This window comes from Vombatus ursinus, unplaced genomic scaffold, assembly GCF_900497805.2.
Source record: "Vombatus ursinus unplaced genomic scaffold, bare-nosed wombat genome assembly UNPS02014863.1, whole genome shotgun sequence".
Lineage (NCBI taxonomy): Eukaryota > Metazoa > Chordata > Mammalia > Diprotodontia > Vombatidae > Vombatus > Vombatus ursinus.
The window spans coordinates 19,735,788-19,754,859 of record NW_020954641.1 but is presented as its reverse complement, the minus strand read 5'-3'; the positions used below and the strand labels follow the sequence as shown (position 1 = coordinate 19,754,859).

Genomic DNA, 19,072 nt, shown 5'->3' with positions numbered 1-19,072 from the left:
TCTTCTTCTTCTTCTTCTTCTTCTTCTTCTTCTTCTTCTTCTTCTTCTTCTTCTTCTTCTTCTTCTTTTCTCTCTCTCTCTTTACAGATGGATAGATAGATAGATAGATGATAGATAGATAGATAGATAGATAGATAGATAGATAGATAGATAGATAGATCTGTATCAGCTCCTCTATTCCTGGGCAGTTAGATGGTGCAGTGGATAGAGAACCAGCCTTAGAATCTGGAAGATTTGCTGGCCTCAGACACTTACTAGCTGTGTGATCCTGGGGAAGTCACTCAACCCTTTTTGCTTCATTTCCTCATCTATAAAATGAGCTATAGAAGGAAATGGCAAACCACTCTAGTGTCTCTGCCAAGAAAACTTCAAATAGGGTTACAAAGAGTCAAATGAAATTGTTGAAGAACAATAACATCCCCTGTTATATGGATTTCATGATTTGCTATGACTGAAAACATTATATATACATATATATACACACATACATAACTACATACATATACACATACACACATATATAAATGTATATATATGCCTATAGATACAGTGTTAAGATATAGTATATCTTATCATGCCATGTCATGTTACATTATATTACATATTATATAATAGCAGAGTAAAGTAAAATAGGATATTGCATTATGCATACCTAGTTATTCATATCTTGTCATTCCTGTTAGAATGTAAGTTCCTTGAGAGTAGAGATTGTTTTTTGCCTTTCTTTGTGTCCCTAAGACCTATCTTAGTGCCTTGGATATAGGCGGTGACTAATAAATGCAAATTGATTAGCTAACTGATCATGAAGTCAGAAAAAACTTCAAGTACTGGCCCAGTGATAGGATGCATGCCTGTCAGCTCTGGATAGGCCTAGCTAAGAACCTCATTTTCAGATGGCAGATCAATGAGTTATGAGGTTTGGTTTTCTTTTTTGTTTCTCTGGTTTTCTTTTTTTTTTTTTTCCTGTTTTCTTTTTTTTTTTTTTCCAGCCACAGCAAATTATGAAGGCCATTTGAAAGAGAATAGAAGGACTGAGATTTTCTTTGGGAGAGGGAATGCCTGCACCAAAGAAAATGTTGATATCTAAAGTAATGTAAATAGATAAATAATGCATTGCTTTACTTAGTATTTTCCAAGATCTGGATTTTGTTTGTACTTAACCTATCTCTTTATTGGTATTGTGGGGGGAGGGGAGAGGGGAATGGTGGTAGGAAATCTGATCTGTAGTGCTTCTTTTCTCACTTCTCAACTGACTAGATTGACTGTGCGAGCTGAATGTCCAATGCACCTTGAAGACTTTCCAATGGATGCCCATGCCTGCCCATTGAAATTTGGAAGCTGTGAGTTACCTCAATTTTAATTGCCTATGCTTTTGAAAGCTTCAAGATTCAAATCAGATATGTCTGATAGTGAGTATGCTGATAAAGTACTTTCAGGAATTTTAAAATGTGGTCCCCTATCCATACCAATGACTTTTCTATGTACTTTTGAAAGAGGAAGACATCAGATAGTCAATGGAAAAGAGAACTGGATGAGTAAACTGAACTTAGAAATTTCACTTTAATGGAATATGCAAACATTAAATAGGATATGAGGATGAGATTATATTCAGATTCATCAATACATCATTTATTCCTAACTCAGATTGACATAATGATTTAGAATTTATCAACAATAAAAAAAATTACATATAAACATCAGGTTGAATTTGTAATAAGTAAAAAAAAATTGAGTAAAAAAAAAAGTAAGTAAAAAAAAGTCCCACTAAAAGGATGACCTAAACCTAATAGATGTTGCAAGGGGGAAAATATCTTATATTAGCCTTGCCCAGGAGTAAATCATAGACCCATTTGGGTATACAAAGAATGTTTTCATTATAAATGCTGTTTGATGATATCCAATATTTAACCAGAGAGCCTTATCTTTTGAAGGTCACCTAGAAATTAACAGGAACCTTATTACATCTGCCATTTCAAAATATAAAATAAACAAGCACATTCCTTGACTTCAGCGCTTTCGCAAGGGTTCACTTCCCAGAGATGTGTACTCTCTCCTCCTCCATATTTCATTCCGAGTTCAGGTTGATTCTGTTTGATAAACATATTTGTGTGTCTACGTGAAAAGTAGGTCATGAAATCCTTGTCCTTAGCTAGTGTTTTGGGGGATAAAATGGATGTAGGCATAGTCAACTCCTTAACCATCTTGCATGGTCTCCTACTTTGCAAGATGGTCTTCCTGGGTAGCTATTTGTGTTGAGATATATGATTCATGCAGGAAAAATTAGAGTAGTGTAGGAAAGTATCAAGAGAAGATATGATAAAGGCTCTCTTTTAGATTCATTGAGCTACCATGTTGGAAAAGAACCCAAAAAGGCATTATCACCATTCTCTAGACAACACTGCACTCAAATTCACTTATATCAACCTCAGCTCCTTATAGAACAGTTTAAAGTCAAGTTGTAAAATACTATAAAGTGCCATTTAATGATCCTCAGATCATAAGAAATTGTTATTACAGCTTACTCTTAAAAATGCATATTTCTTGATCCAGTCCAGAAATCTTTGTTAACAGTGAAACCTTTCAGTCATATCATATAGTACAAGCTGGAATTTTGGAGTAAAATTTCCAAGAAGCAACTACAAATCTGTTGGTTTTTTGGGGGGGGAGGGGGACTATTTGTCATTTGAAATCTTTTTCTTAAAATATTCTCATTAGCAGAAAAGTGGTGGCAGTGGTGGGGGGATTATATCCATGCCAACTTATACCTAGAATAATTAACTACCACATTGTTTTCTGATAAACACCACACAATGCAAATAACACCTTTCAGTATCATCTATAAATTAGATCACATGCATGTGGAATTTCTGAGAAAAGTAGAGTGTCTATCCCCAATCTATAGTACTCAAATTGCCATAAGTACTTTGAGGATTTTATAGAGAAAAAGCCGAAGAAGCATTAGAGATGGACCATGCTATAGCGAGTGTACATGGCAACTCTTCCTTATTTTATATAGAGGGAAACTTAAGTTCAGAGAGGTAATATAACTTTTTTCAAGGTCACAAACAAAAGAACTGGGGTTAGAAACTATCTTTTGGCTCTTAGCACAGAAGATTGTTGACTACAATGCACTGCCTAATACCAAGATGGGAAAAGTGCACACCCTCAGGAAACCAAATGCTTGAAATGACCCCTCTGAAAACAAAAACAAAAAATAGAAATAACCAAACAAGAAAATATTTAAGGAAAGGTGATAGTGACTCCTTTATCTGGATATTTCAGACATGGCAGGGCAAATGTTCACTCTAGGTCAGTGTTCATTTTATTTAGATTCCTGACTGTCCCATCTGCACTCTCAAACATGGCACATATGAGCTATAGAGCAAAGGTGGCTGTAAAAGCATTCCACAGAAATGTTCAACGTGATTGTCAGGAAAACCATGTAATAGTTAATGGTGCAATGAAATCATAGTCAAGAGCCCTGACTTTGGGCAAACAAATTCACCTTATCATCACATGTATATATTGAAAGTTTAGACTGCATGACTTCCAAGTTCTCTTCTAACTCCAATATTCTATTATTAATCTATTGGCTTTTCCGATGTCTGGGTGACTATATTTTTTCAGTAGCCTGAAAAATGTTGCCATTATTTCACATCGTAATTTACAATTGCCTGAGGGAAAGAAATTTACTCGGTTTTCTTGGTATGTTGTCAGCTGCTCAACTCTCATGGGTTATGACAGAGCAAGTCAACCACCCTTGGACTCACTCAACAGCTGCCAGACCTCAAAGAAGATACTTTTGTGGCCTGTTTGGGGGTGGACTGATCTTGTTCTACAGGAGCCTAAAATTAAAGAGGGAAAGTTTCTTATTAAGGGAGTGCCTTGGGCAGATTGTGGACTTCACTTAAGTCATCCAGGCCAAAAAATTCCTTAACCTAGTCCCATTAGGAAGCCTCTAATCAAAATATCAGATTAAGTGGGATGTAGTTACAATTTACTTGAATACCACGTAAAATATGCTTAAAAGGCTTCTGGAACAACAAATGCCACATGTTGGCATGCAAAAAAATAAGAAAGCAGATGTTTTGTTTAGCACAATCTACTAAAATACGATTGTCATTGCTAACTTATGTTTGAAGCTTGTTTGAAAAAAAAAAAGGACAGGTGCATGTGTGTATGTATCAAGCAAGGCATAGGGTGGGATGGGGATAAGCAGGTTGTGGAAGACTACATGTGGCCTTCTAGGTCTTCAAGTGTGGCCCAAACTTCACAGAACAAATCCTTTCATTAATGATTGTGAGTTTAGGTTGATACTATTTGATAAGCATATGTGTCTACATGAGAAGTAGATCATGATATCCTTATCTCTAGATTATGTATTGGGGGATAAAATGGATGTGAGCACAGCCAACTACTTAATTATCTTCCATGCTCTTCTACTCTGTAAGATCCCCTTTTATTAAGGGGATTTGTTCTCTGAAGTTTGGATTCAGTCAAAAGGCTGCACTTGAGGACTTAGAGGGCTGGCCTCAAGGCCACAGGTTCCCCACCCCTAGGTTAGGGTGTACAATTGAATAGTCCTCATAAAATAACAACTTTATTTCTTGGGTGGAAAATCATACTTGGATAGGATAAGTGATACATTTATTTTAGAAGAGAATTTTAGAATTTAGAGCTTGACATGGAAAGATCTAGTCACATAATTAGATGCTTGAAAGTTTTTCCCCCATCTTGGTTGTCTGGTTGGTTGATTTGATTGATTCTCTAGGACAGGTGTGTGTGTGTGTGTGTGTGTGTGTGTGTGTGTGTGTATGTGTGTGTGTTTTACAGTAGATCTTTGACTTGTTTTTCCTTTCCTCAAACAGTATCAGGGAAAGAGACTCTATAGCTTCTTTGTGTAACCCATACTATTATTTTATAACCCTGTCTGAAGATAAAAGGCCTAGGGTCAAATCCTATCTCTGATATTACTAGTGTGATCTTGGGCAAGTCATTTAACTTCTCTGTGACTGATTTTCCTCATATACAAAATGAAGGAATTTGACCAGATAGGATCTGATATCTCTTCCATTTTTAGAGCTTTAATCCCTGCAATTCTATGACCTTTCCTGTCTTAATTTAAGTCTTATTTCCTCTTTTCTCATACATTGATGATTTAGATATCTAGTTACTATCTTCCTCATACATATCCTTCTACTTGAAAAATAAATTCCCTCCTTAATCTTCTTTTTCCCAGGTTAAATAATACCAATTCCTTTAGCCTTTTCTCTATAGCACCAGCATTTCAAGCTCAGAAATGAGAATGTGTTGCAATGCAAAGAATACTAGACTCAGAACCAGATGACCTGGATTCATACCCTAGCTCCATTGCTTGTTAACTGTGTGATATTAACCAGTCAATGGACTTCAGATCACTCATCTATAAAATGAATTTTACACTAGATTACTTCTAAGTTCCCTTTGACCTCTGAATTTATAATCACATGATCCCTAGAAATTAATTCAAACAAAAGAACATAGCTTGCTACTTGCTGTGATTCCTCCAGGAATGTATATTAAGACATTATAGATAAGCTTTAAAACAGACTGTATATATTATTAGTCACAAAACATGTAGATTATTGCTATTCTGATCTGTATTATGGTAGCTGGGACAAAGAACAAGAATAAGAAATAACCCACTTCCAAGTAAATTGCAGAGTTTATGGTAGCTCAGGCTAACTATGGCATTAAGGACCATTATAGTTAATAAGATTACCAATAAGTTGCTGGGAAATGATACATTATAATTACAAAGTTGCTATCAAATCGTACATCATGTGTACATGTTTTTCTGATCAGCTATGCAAACAACACAGAAACCAGTGCAAGACAAGGAACCATGGTTTCCATTGGCCCTCTTCCTACTTCTGAAGATGGAAGAAATCACTCTTTTGAGCTTTTCCAATCTGAAGCACACTAAATAGTGTCTTAATGATCTGCCAGAACTACAAAAGAAATTAATTTCTGTAGGGTTTTATACTTTTTCTGCATGTGCTCCTTTAAGTAAGAGCTTAATAAATACTCATTAATTAATTGATTTAATGTGTATTTGACCTATGCAACATCTCTACATTCTAGCAGGACAAAGATTATCTATGTTTTATAAATATTTCTGAAGAGAGAGATGTTTGGATTTCATACCATACCAGGAGACTGGAGAGATATGTATATAATGCTGGCTTTCCCACAAAATAGCTGTGTAATCTTTGGGAAATAAATTCATCTCTGAAAAAATAAAGGGGAGGGAGAAAGATGGATGATCAAATGATCTATTAGATTCCAATCATAAGATTCAATATTGTCCATAATAAGTAGAAAATTATCCACATGAAGAAGAGTTTTGGATAAGAATTGTTTGTCACTGTTCAGTGAAGTCACTTTATTGAAGTGGTGACTCCAGTTTCTAGGCACTATATATGTTTTCTGCTACATTTCCATGCCCTCCCCTTTGTGTGAATCAAAAGCTACTTTGGGGCATGTTGACAGGTGCAAGTCTCCCATTTAATGCAACATGTGCTAAATCCCTCACTGATGTAAGAAATTGGTGGGGTCAAATTCCCAAATTATCACTTTGTCATTCTTACATGTCATGCGAAGTGTCACTAACCACTGTAAGGATTCATAGAAAACTCTCTTTCAAACATCTGTTGAGCATACTTCCAAAAACAAAACAAAGCAAAGCAAAAAAGTGATTGCTGACTGGTGATTCAGAAAGGAAGGGATAGAGGAGAAAAGAAAGTGCCCTTGTGATGGATAATTAAACTTTGTGGGTAACGTTCAATAGCATCACTCACTTCATTACAGTTAGGTCCCCTTAGGAAACTCTGGAAATCATTAAGGAAATGTACACCAAGTTTTCAGTATCTGCTTTTTTCATGCAATTTCATCATCATCAGGAAAAAAAGGGACTTTCAAAACTAGTTAGGAACATCTTATCAATGTGTACATACAACATTTTTGAAATCAAAATCCCAATTATATGTCAAGAATGGGAAAAAAAAGAAACATAATCTAGGTGTGAATAATGAGCATTTGGATTTCTGTATTTTAGTAGAAATAATTTATTCATCTCACTTTTGATCACATGATTTTTCAATAAGTTCTATATGTGAAATATGGGAATCATAGTATCATACATATTAAAATGTCCCAAGGAAGTGTAATCTATTTTTAATCAGGGATAGTAAAAAAATCTATTCTGATATTTTTAATAATGTAAGTGAAAGTACTTTGAGAAATATATAAAGCAACACAAATATAGTTGTATTATTATAATAATTATTATTATTCCATAAAAAGGAAAAAGTAACTGAAATTTCTTGGAAAATGAATAATCTTCAAACCTTATTTTCTATACAAACATATATATATGTATATGTATAATATGACAGAGTGAATACAGCTTCTAATTTTTCAGTCTACCTTTTTTTTTTTTAAGGCAGTTGGGGTTAAGTAACTTGCCCAGGGTCACACAGCAGTCTACCTTTCTTAATAAAAATTTCTATGAAAACGTATACACTGATAAATCATAATCTGTTAGTACATTCTTAAGAGGCAGTGGAATTTAATAGGAGAATCATTGTGAGAAGAGCCAGGGGGACTTGAGATCTTTTAGAGTGATAACTAGGATGTGGTGACTGAGGCTTTGCTCCAGGTGCTGAATTTTTAGAGTACCAATAGCACTTGTCTTTCAGAAATGCAGAAATAACATAGCTTAGTACTTAGTTAGCAAGTATAATTTAAAAAAAAAGAAAGATGTTCTCTCTCCTGCCCCATTGCTCTCCCTCTGACTTCATGCTTGTGTTCATGTATCCCCACACATTCCATTGCCATAGACTCTCCAAAATGAAGGTATTTTTTGTGCTAAATATGATTTATGGTTCTTGCCTTGTGTATAAAAAATTCCTAGATACATCTCTGAATTGTAGTTCTCCCTCAGACACATATTAGCTTTATAACCACAAGTATAAATCACAATATTTCTGGGCCCAAGTTGCTTCATCCATAAAATGAGGATAATTAAACCTCATCTTTCTGAAGAGATGGGTTTGATTAGATATTCACTGAGTCCCTTCCAATTCTAACAATTCTGTGACTTCTGTGATGTGACACATTATTCTTCTTTTCCAATTAGATGCTTACACTAGAGCAGAAGTTGTATATGAATGGACCCGAGAACCAGCACGGTCTGTGGTTGTAGCGGAAGATGGCTCTCGCCTTAATCAATATGATCTCCTTGGACAAACTGTGGACTCTGGAATTGTCCAGTCCAGTACAGGTGAGTAGTCATTCTGAATTCCAGGGTTCCTGGCTGGAGAGAGGAACATCAATGAGAAGTTTTAAAAAATTACAGATTCACACCCCTTAAACTGAAAAATCAATGTCATCTTTAAAAAGATGAAAGACAATGTGAAGCAGAGCTAAGGGCACTGTGGTTAAAGTCAAGAGATCATGTTTCTTCCCCCAGCTCTGGCACCAACTAGCTGCATGACTTTTGTCAAGTCACTTCTCTTCTCTGGGCCTCTGCTTCTTCAAATATAAAATTAGGAGGTGAAATAAGTTATTTTCGTGGTCTTTCTCTGCTCTATGTTCTAGGGAGGTTCTGGTGACTAGCTCCTTATCTGAAGCATTAAAAAGGAAGTATTTTATTGGAAGAGCTCCCTCTGTTTAAATAGGAATGGGAGAACAGATTCACTGTTCAGTCTTTGAGAAAAGATCTGCTGCTGATCTTTATGGTGATTGGGTATGTTTGGAGTAGGTGGGGTGCCAGTCTTTTGTTGCATTGTAATTGATATGCTAATGATACTGCTGAAGGTTTAAGATCTGGATCGGATGTTATTAAACAGTTGGGACCCAGTTTTCAAATTTGGGCAATCAGATTCCATTGAGGGGTAATCAGATCAGTGCTTAGTCATTTAAGCATCCATTTTCTGTGTCTAAGTGAAATAGGAACATCAGTTCAACACCCAAAAGTCACATTTAGATTCCCGCTCTTTGGCAAGTGTACCAAAAGGCTGACAGCCATGACTCTGGAATCCTACTGCATAGGAAAGTTCAATTGCTGATAACTTTAAAAGTCTTCAGCAAAATACAACCCTTTTAATGGAGTTCCTTTAAAAATCTAATGATCCATCCTCCTGTATCAAAAGACATAGGTTCCCAAATAAAAATTATTTAGCAAAAAATAATCATAAAAAAACAAACAATAAGATGTCACGTATTTTAGTTTTCTCGGTTATGACTCCATTTTTTAGAATTTAAATATTCAAAATAGGGCCCACATAATCCTCAAAAGATTAAAACACCTGAAAACTTTCCTCTAAATATCAGATAATACCAAATCTGTACAACTCTCCCTTTATAGCTTTGTATTAAGTTTTAATGACTAATACAGATTGTCATTTGTTTCTCTTTGGAGGAAAAAAAAATAGGGTTAGAAGTATATTATTTTATTTAATAAGGAGAAAATAATTTATTCATATTTGGATAGAAGTATCTAGTTCAAGTAAAGCCTATGTCTGTCATATATCTGTTTCTTTCTTTCTTTTTTTTTCTTCAGCCAAAGACAAAGTTTATTAAAGATCCATCATATTGGCCAGACTCTTAAGAAATCTGAGCACCTGTGAGCTGTTGGCTAGATTGTAAGAATCTGAGCACCTTAATGGAGACAATATGGACCTTATATACAGAAAGACTGTGGGAGGGATCTAGGAGTGGCCAAATGGTTTGGGGCAACTGGAGGAGGGGTCTAAGGAAGATCTGAATGGGAGTGGCCAGTAAACTGGGATGAACAGAACACTGGGACCTGGACCTCCTAGCCAAGGGAGAATGGAGCCTGGCTAGGATTAAGGGTGGGAAATGGCCAGGGACCATAGGGAGGTAAGACAATGGAGGGCTAGGCTAGGTTTAGGGTAACATAATTGGGAGATTGGGCCTAGCCACAATGAAAGGCCAGTTGATGGGATTATAGCCTCAGGCAAACTCCAGAGATTTGGACCTGTGGGAAAGTCCAGGGATTTTCCTTTTTGAGGTCTAGCTCCCATCCTCACCATCCCCCCCCCAAACAAATGGGACCCAAATTCTTTTGGGGTAAGGGGCAAAGGTCTTGGCTTCTAAAACTGCTTCCTGCTGACAAGGGGCGTAGAGCTGTCCCTGCCTCAAGGAAGTCCCAAAGAGGAGGTTGACTGGAACTGAGCACAGGCTGCATCCAGGGAACGATGAGATGGGTGAGAACATTGGCCGGTACCTGCTGTTTGCTACTACCTGTAGGTGAATAGCCATAGTCTGGAAGACACAAATCTGACAGAAAAAAAAAACTGCAGGGCCCAGATAGGAGAGGATAAAACATCCTTAGCTCTGTTTGGATTCAGATAATTCTGTTTTCCAACCATTCAGTATCAAATCCACTTCATAGCCAGACTCAGGAATAGCCAGGTGGGTAACATTCCTTTTCAAAGGAACACAATGGGGAAACTTGTCTTAGACTGAGACTAAAATTGTCCTCTCAGCTTTTCCCAATACAGACTTCCCACCAGTATCACATTCTCTCTGAGTAACTTGTGGCATTTCTCAGATGGTGGATTATTGATTTATCAATGGATTATTATGATCCATTAGACAACTCAAAATAAAATCATGGGCTTTTTTACCTCAAACAGAAAGTTTCACTAATCACAGCTTAGGAAAACCTTTTCCAGGATTTACATCTCAAACTTAAATTTGTCCTGGTGTAAAAAGCCCATCAGTAGAGATTTCTATAGACTTGCAAATTCTCAGCAAGTCATAACCCAAATGAACTTTTTGGCAAGTTTACACATTAAAACAATAACCAACAATAGCCCAATTATTTTAGCAGTAACCAAATTATGAAAAGTTGCTTGACCTGATACAAAACATTCACCAATTTGAAACTTGAAACAAACCCATTACCAATCAGGTGACTTCAGTTTTGTTAAATGCAGTTCCAAATTACTTTACACAGAGAATCAACATCTCATCATTAAGAGTTAAAAATACAAATTAAAAGAGTATGCTCACCCAAGTTCAGAGGTTAAGTTCATTACCTTGAGCAAGATGTGCTGAACCTGAGTGATGCTTCCAGGCAAAGGTTGCCCTAGGGCCCAAGGCCATTGCCAGTGGGGTCTATGCTGTAGCTGCTGCCCCTTCCCCCTTCTTCCTTTCCCAAGTGGGGGAGGGTAAAATCAAAGGTGAGGGGTGAAGCATGAAACTTTCTTCTCCGGTGAGAGGTATTAACAGATACCCTCTTGACTCAAGGGAAAGGAGTGGGAGAAAGGAATGAACAGGGTTGTAAGGAGGAGTTTCAAAACTCCTTAATGATCAATCACAAAATCTCTAGAATCTGCCAAGATATTTTTAGCTGTTCTAACTTTTCCCTGTAACCTCCATGAAGAAGGATTCAGGGATGTAGAGGGAAGAGAGTAAGTAAGCCTCAGGGAACCAACTGCAGTTTTCCCCAATTCCCTAGCGCCAAGAGAATTGACAGAATTGGGCATACACTTCCAGATAGGGTGTCCATCCTTGTCCTCTATGCTGCGGAAAGTGTACCCAGGTCCATGGCCTCAAACCTACCCAGTGGACCGAGAGCCTGAGGGTGTCAGGCCAAGTGTGAGACAGCCTTGAAACTGTCTGCCTGAAAAACACCTCTAAGCCTTGGTGCTTGGAGAGTGACCCCAACTACAGAGCAAGAAAGGAGGGGGAGGAGTGTTACATACCTTCCAGTCTTGGCTAAGAACTTGAGGTTAAGGGAATTTCCCCGTATGGGCCACCAAAATGTTGAGGTTTAGGGAATTGGGGGTGCTGGGACCCCAAAATCACAATACATAGGTCCTGTCCAAAAGAATTCGACCCAAGCCTTTTTTTAGCCAAAGACAAGGTTTATTAAAGATCTGCCATATTGGCCAGACTCTAAAGGAATCTGAGCACCTGTGAGCTGTTGGGTATATTGTAAAAATCTGAACCCACATATCTGTTTCTTAATAAATGCTTGTGGATGACATATGAATATATTTGGTTGCAACCACATCACATGACAGAATAGTAAAAAGAGCACTAGAATAGGAGACAGAAGAGATGTTTTTAGTCTTCATCTTGCCAATATATGACCTATGCTGTAGTATAGTAGAATAGATATGAAGACAGAGTACTTTAAGTAAAATCTTGGCTTTATTATTCTCTAACTGTGGCCTTAGTCAAGTGTCTTCCCTTTTTGGAGTCAGTTTCTTCATCTGTGAAATGAGATGGGTGGAATTTGATTATCTATAAAGTCCTCTCCAGGTCTAAATCTATGATACTGTGACTTAGCTGTAAGGTTACTTCTTTCTGCATTTCAGTGTTTATTTTTGGGGAAAAAAGCAAGAATAGAGTTGGACTGGACAGCTATGAAGTTATCTTTCTACTTCAACGTGCTATAAGTCTTTTGATTGAAATTGACTTTATTCTGGGCATTTTTAAGAAATATAAGATCATGGAGGTGGTAATGAACTGAACAAGGCCCTTTTTACTATTCGTATTATCAAGTAGTAGCTTGGACAATTCAGGATTGATTTGGGGAATAGTAGAGAAGTGGCAAAATTCAGTGAGTTACTGGGCTTGGGAAGCAAATTTGACTTATTTTGTAAATTATGTGGGGATATTCCAAAGGAAGGGAGAAGTGTGAGACAGCCTTGAAACTGTCTGCCTGAAAAACACCTCTAAGCCTTGGTTCTTGGAGAGTGACCCCAACTACAGAGCAAGAAAGGAGGGGGAGGAGTGATACATACCTTCCAGTCTTGGCTAAGAACTTGAGGTTAAGGGAGTTTCCCCATATGGGCCACCAAAATGTTGAGGTTTAGGGAATTGGGGGTGCTATAGTCACTATAGAGCTTTCCCTGGATACAAAATCAATTCAATTCCCTTGAAAGGGGAGAGTGCCTTCATTTTTCTTCAACCATTATTCATTGAAGATAGAAATTTCCTTGCTAGCTCCCTTTAGTGACAAATTAGGAGAAGGGTAGGAGGCTGACCAATGTATTATGATATGATTTTCAGATTAAGTAAATATTGATGACAGTCAGGTTATTCTTTTAGTTCAGTAGCCAACAAGACATAATAGAGTCTAAATATTGAAGAGAATTATCAGTGCACTTCTCAGTCTGGTGGAAAAATCATATATGATGAATGAATAAATGCAAGCACATAACATGAGATAAAGCCTGAGTATCCACACTCACTCTCATCTCTAAATAACCATAATATCATGATGAATTTTGCAGATAGGATTGTCAGTCCATAGCCAGATACTTTCTCAAACACTATTCCAAGTGTAAGCCAAGTAATGTGACAATTTACTTTTTGAATAGTCATTGATCTATCAATTCTACCTACCAAATAGATGACCATGAACCTGGAAGAAAACAATCAGGTTTGAAATAAATGTCATAAAATCTATATATTAAAGATGAAGTAATAAACTTTTAGATTACAAGGTGACCCTTGAGATCATCATATTTCACTTGAGGTCCATGAAATAAAGTGATTTTCATGAGATCACATAACCAGTTAATTAAAGAACTGAGAGTAGAACACAAGTTTATTAAAATATTCTAGTATTCTTTCTATTTCCAAAGGCACCATACTTTGTTCCTTCTACATATAAGTCTTAGACAAGATTTTTACTCTAGAGGTAGCTGGTGGCACAGAGGATAGAGCACTCTGTTGGGAGTCAGGAAGACTCAAATTCAACTTCAGACACTCAGTAGCTATGTGAATCTCAGCAAGTCACTGAACCTTTCTTTTCTTTGGTTTCCTCAAGTATAAAATAAGAATATAAAACAAGGACATTGTGAGTATCATATGGGATAATATTTATTAACAAATAAACCCTTAGCACAATATGTGATCAATAATTGGCACTATATAAAGACTTATTCCCATCCTTTCTTTTTCCTTTCACTCCATGTACAATTTTAACAAGTTTAGTCTAGAACAGATTAGAAGTAGAAAATATTTCAGAGTGTAATAAATACAATACTTGATGATCATCAAGGAACACTTGACTGCTTTGTTGGTATTTGGAGGAGTAGTCAAGTTTAGATATAAGACTATAAAATAGATTTAGTTTTTAATGACAATTGAAAGAAGCACACTTATCTGGAAATTTTACTAATGTAGAGTCAATCATTTCCTGACAATGTCAAATAGTTAACAGAGAAAAGGTGCTAGAATTGAGGGATTAGAAAATGTTTCCTGTAGAGTGTGGGATTATAGTTGGGATTTGAAGGAATTCAGGAAATGCAAAAGGTGGTGATGAGAAGAGAGAATATTCCGGACATGGAGAATAGCCAGAGAAGTGCCAACAAGATAGATTCCCTTGTTTATGGAACAGCAAGGAGGTCAGTGTCACTCAATCAAAGAGTAGTAGGCAGTAAGATATAAGAAAATGAGAAAGGTGTGTGTTGGGGGGAAGAGGAGTATAGATTATGGAGATGTTTTGGAGCTATTGGTATTGAGTGTATATAGGGGATGGTGACACAGTCAGATCCATACTTTAGGAAAATTATTTTGATGGCTGAAATGGAGGATAGATTGGAGAGAAAAGAACTTTGAGGCAGCCCTGCCAGCTGGCTATTGCATTAATCCCAACGTGAGGTGATAACTATACAAACTTGCATGGCAGCAGTATCAGAATAGCAAAAGGGGTATATTCAACAGATATTGCAAAGGTGAAAATATAAGGCCTTGACAACATATTGGATATGGAGAATGAGAGATAGTGACGAGTTGAGGATGACACTTAAGTATCAAACCTGAGGCACTAAGAGGGTAGTGTTGTCCTCTACAATACTAGGAACGGGGGGGGGGGGGGGGGGGTTAAGGAAAAAAAGTTAAGAAGTCCAATTTTTGAAATCTACTAGACATTCAATTTTAGATGTAAGAATAATAGTTGGAATTTGAGCTTGGAGATCAGCAAAAAGGTTAGGGAAATATAGTTTGATTTCAGAATTATTAACATAGAGATAGTCATTAAATCCATGAAGGCTAATGAAATCACCAAGTGAAGTAGTATTGAGGGAAAAGAGGAGAGGAATCAAGACAGAATCCTGTGGTATATCTATATTTAGAAAGTGTGACCTGAATGAGGATACAGCAGTGGAGACTGAGATGGAGTGGTCAGACAGGTAAGAGGAAAACTAGGAGAGAGTGGTGTTCTGAAAACCTAATGAGAAGACAGCATCAAGGAAAAAAGGTTGATCAACAGTGGCAAAGGGTACAGAAAGATCAAGGGAAATGAGGATTTTTTTGAGAAAAGACTATTGCATTTGGCAATTAAGGAATCTTTGGTGACTTTGAAGAGAACAACTTTAGGGGACTGATCAGTCTGGAAGCTAGGTTGTAAGGGGTTAAGAAGAGAGTGAGAAGAAAGTGGAAGCATCTATTGTAGATAGCCTTTTCAAAGAATTTGTACCCAAAGGACTAGAAAGATAAAGGAGTTATTGGGGGTGGAAGGAATGGAACTCCTCAAATAATGGGGATGGAACCACTAAAATGAGGGGGGTTTGAGAATGGGGTGACATGGACATATAGACAATGGGGAAAGAGTAAGGAGATAGGGAGAGATATGAAGATAAATGATAGAATGGAGATGGCAGAGGCCAGTCTCAGGGGAGACAAAATGGAATGAGATCGCTTGAGCAGGTGGAGTTTTAGCCTTGGTAAAGAGTAGGCCACCTCATCATGTAAGACGGGGTGAAGGAGGAGATAGTGGCAGAAGGTCATCTGACTGATACTACATGAAGAAGAAAGGAGAAGAGGGAAGTCCTGGTGAATAACCTCAATCTTTTTTTTTTTTTTTTTCTGTGAAATATGATGCAAGGTTCTCAGCTAAAAGAATAATTGCTAGGGAGAGCCACAGAAAGTTTGAGCAGGGAAATAAAAGTTTGGAAGTGCTACTGTGGCGAATGGGATAGTGAGTTGATAGGAGAACTTTGGAAAGATTACCTAGCATCAGTGAGGTCCCAGTTAAGGTTACATAACATAAATTTGTAGTAGATCTATCAGAATAGTTCCATGATTTTCTCCTCCTACATTCAACAGCATGTGTACAGGAATCAAGGTAATAGAAGGTGGGAGTTATCCAAGGCTGAGCCTTGGCAGGGTGGAATAGGTGATAAGATAAGAAGGCCAGGGAGTCAAGAGAAAAAAATAGTACAGAACAGAACTGATTCATGAAGGGGTGGAGATGGAGAAAAGAACAGAGAGTGATTAGTGCAGGGAAGACAGTCTGGAAGAAAGCTGAGTCATCTAAGGATTTGAGGTTTTGGTATGGATAAAGAATAGTATATGGTAATGAAGGCAGAGGGAGAGGTAAAAGGCCAAAAGATTATGGCCAGATAAGAGAATATCTGGATTTTTGAATATGGTGGTGGTATATTTGTTGGTGATGACAACATGTATCTATGGATCAAAAATTGTAGCAAGTCATCAAATTGTAAAGCCTTTGATTACCAGCTCCAGGGCGGTACTATGTGTCACCCATAGACCAACCTACTTAAGTTTGAAAAAGGTCATTACCAACAAGCTCATAAGGCAATAAATTTTTCAGTCATTACAAGCAAAACATAAAAGGAGAGAAATCTATGTTAGAGGAGATGAGAGGCACCTGAGACATCATCACAGTGTGCAGATCAGGAAACTAAGTTATAGAGGGGTCACAAAATCATGGATCCTGAAAGTTAAAATAACTATCTAAAATATTTAAGCAAGGGCATGTTCATATAATCCAAAGGAAACAAAAGAAATAACAGACCACAAACTTCCCCTACTCCCAAAGTGAAAAATATAGCCAACTGGATAGAATGCTGTACTTGGAGTCAGGAAGACCGGAGTCCAAATATTGCCTCAGACAATTGCTACCTGTGTGACTGTGAAAAAGACATTTAACATCTCTTAGCCTCAGTATTTTTTCAGATGTAAAATAAGGACAATAATAGTTCCTATCTCTCAGAGTTGTTGTGAGGACCAACCAAGATAAAATATGTAAGGCACTCTGCAAACCTCAAAACCCTTTATAAATACATGTATTATTATTATTAGTAGTACCACCAGCAGCAGCAGCAGCAGCAGCAGTAGCAGTATTGTTATTATTGTTGTAGTATTTTGAAAAGCTACATTACTCTTCTCCAAGTAACAGTAGAAGTTTTAAAACAATGAAATCTTAAAGAGTTATGGCCATCAAAGACTCCTTCAAGAATCATAATACTGGGACAGCTAGGTGGCATAGTGGATAGAGCTCCAGATTTGGAGTCAGGATGATCTGAGTTGAAATCCGGCCTCAGACACTTGACACTTACTAGCTGTGTGACCCTGGGCAACTCACTTAACCCCAATTGCCTCACCAAAAAAAAAAAAAAAAGGATAAGATGATTCTTATGATACTTACATTATTCTAATAAAAAAATGCTACAGAAAGGAAGACTTGCCTTTCCAATATTTAATGTTGATAAGGATTGATGTATTCCTCTTCATTGGTACCAGAGTTCATTAACTAATTGACCACTAAGTGCAGTGGAAAAGTTGAGAATTGATTTGTTTATACAAAATGTATTCCTTTCCTCTTCCATATAACTTCCTTGAGTGCAGGGGCATAGTCACTTCTTTGTTTTCTCAGCACTTAACATGATCCCTGGACCATAATAAATCATATAACAGCAAATAAGTGCTTTTTCATTTATTCTCTGTCAAACTAATAAAGAATATTCATAATAATGTAGTAGAGACAAACTGCCAGGTGAGGAAGAAAAGGCCATTTTCATTTTCAAGTGAAGGTTACTTTTTATTTAAAACTCTTCTAAAATTTTCTGAGTTAATGAAAAAGAGGATAGCAAAAAGTTGAATTTAAAATGACTTACAATTTTTAAAGATCACATTTGCTGTTGCAACCCTATTGAAGACAAATGGATATTTGAAAGACTCAAACTTCCATTTAGATGAAAATCATCTGCAACTTGCAAAGTATTGTCTTGCCCTAAAAATCAGCAGTCTTTGTACTCAATAAATGTTATATTTTTGTTTCTATATGCTGAGTGCATCCGCTGAGAGGACAGATTTCTAAATAGGATTTCTTTCTGGCCAGTTATCCAGTGCAGATATTGAAGTGCAAAATGCTACAGCTGAAGAAAAATGGTCCAGTTTCCATCCCTAACATGGGACAACCTGAAGATATGACTCCTGCTTTGTACAGGAAGAACGTGAGCTCCTTAGGAGCAAAGATTGTTTCATTTTTTTTCTTTCAATCCCAAGTACTTAATACAATATCTTAGATGTAGTAGATGCATAATCAATGCTTGCTGAATAAATAAATAAATGAAACTTTATTAAGTATCCAGCACTCTTAGCTTATAAGGCAATAGATCAAACTTGCACAACTTGGCAGAAGGTAGGGGCGAAAATTGTAATAGGCTAAACTTCTTTAGGCTGCAGATAGGTTAGACTAGAGACAGACTGATGATGGTTGGTTGCCACAAGTCACGTGACAAATAGGAAAAAGTGCACAGTGGCAACCCTACATTTCTGTGGGCTGCCTGAAATTCTTTGGCAGGCTGCAAGTGGCCCAGGTCTGCAATAGATTATTAAAACTGGATCTCAGAAATCATGTAGTCCTAACACCTCATTTTACAAAGGAAACAGAAGCCCAGATCTTGCCTAAGGCCATACAAATGGTGGTAAGGATAGGAAAAGTGTTTCATTTCTCAGGACTCTCAAATCTGTACTATGACCTGCTATCTCTCTTTTGTGATAAAATAATATCATGGCCCTATTGACTGTTATAAAATCATTTAACTAGAATTTTAATTCAAAATATAATAATCACCAAGCAAAATAATTTTTAAGCCTTTGACTTTATATATAAAGCAAAATATGTGCAGCCTGAAACATATTTTTAGCAGAAACATTGTATCTGCTTAAGAAAGAAAGAAAGAAAGAGAAAGAAAGAAAGAAAGAAAGAAAGAAAGAAAGAAAGAAAGAAAGA

The 19,072-nt window shown here is 36.9% G+C and overlaps 1 protein-coding gene across 1 annotated transcript in view; it reads left to right on the top strand.

Moving 5' to 3' along the window:
• Positions 1-19,072, top strand: part of GABRA1 (gamma-aminobutyric acid type A receptor alpha1 subunit) — a 66,781-nt gene that overhangs the window by 31,528 nt on the left and 16,181 nt on the right. The window contains exons 5-6 of the mRNA XM_027841890.1: positions 1,258-1,340; positions 8,180-8,323. Coding sequence (XP_027697691.1) covers positions 1,258-1,340; positions 8,180-8,323 — 227 coding nt within the window. The remainder of the gene's footprint in view (positions 1-1,257; positions 1,341-8,179; positions 8,324-19,072) is intronic.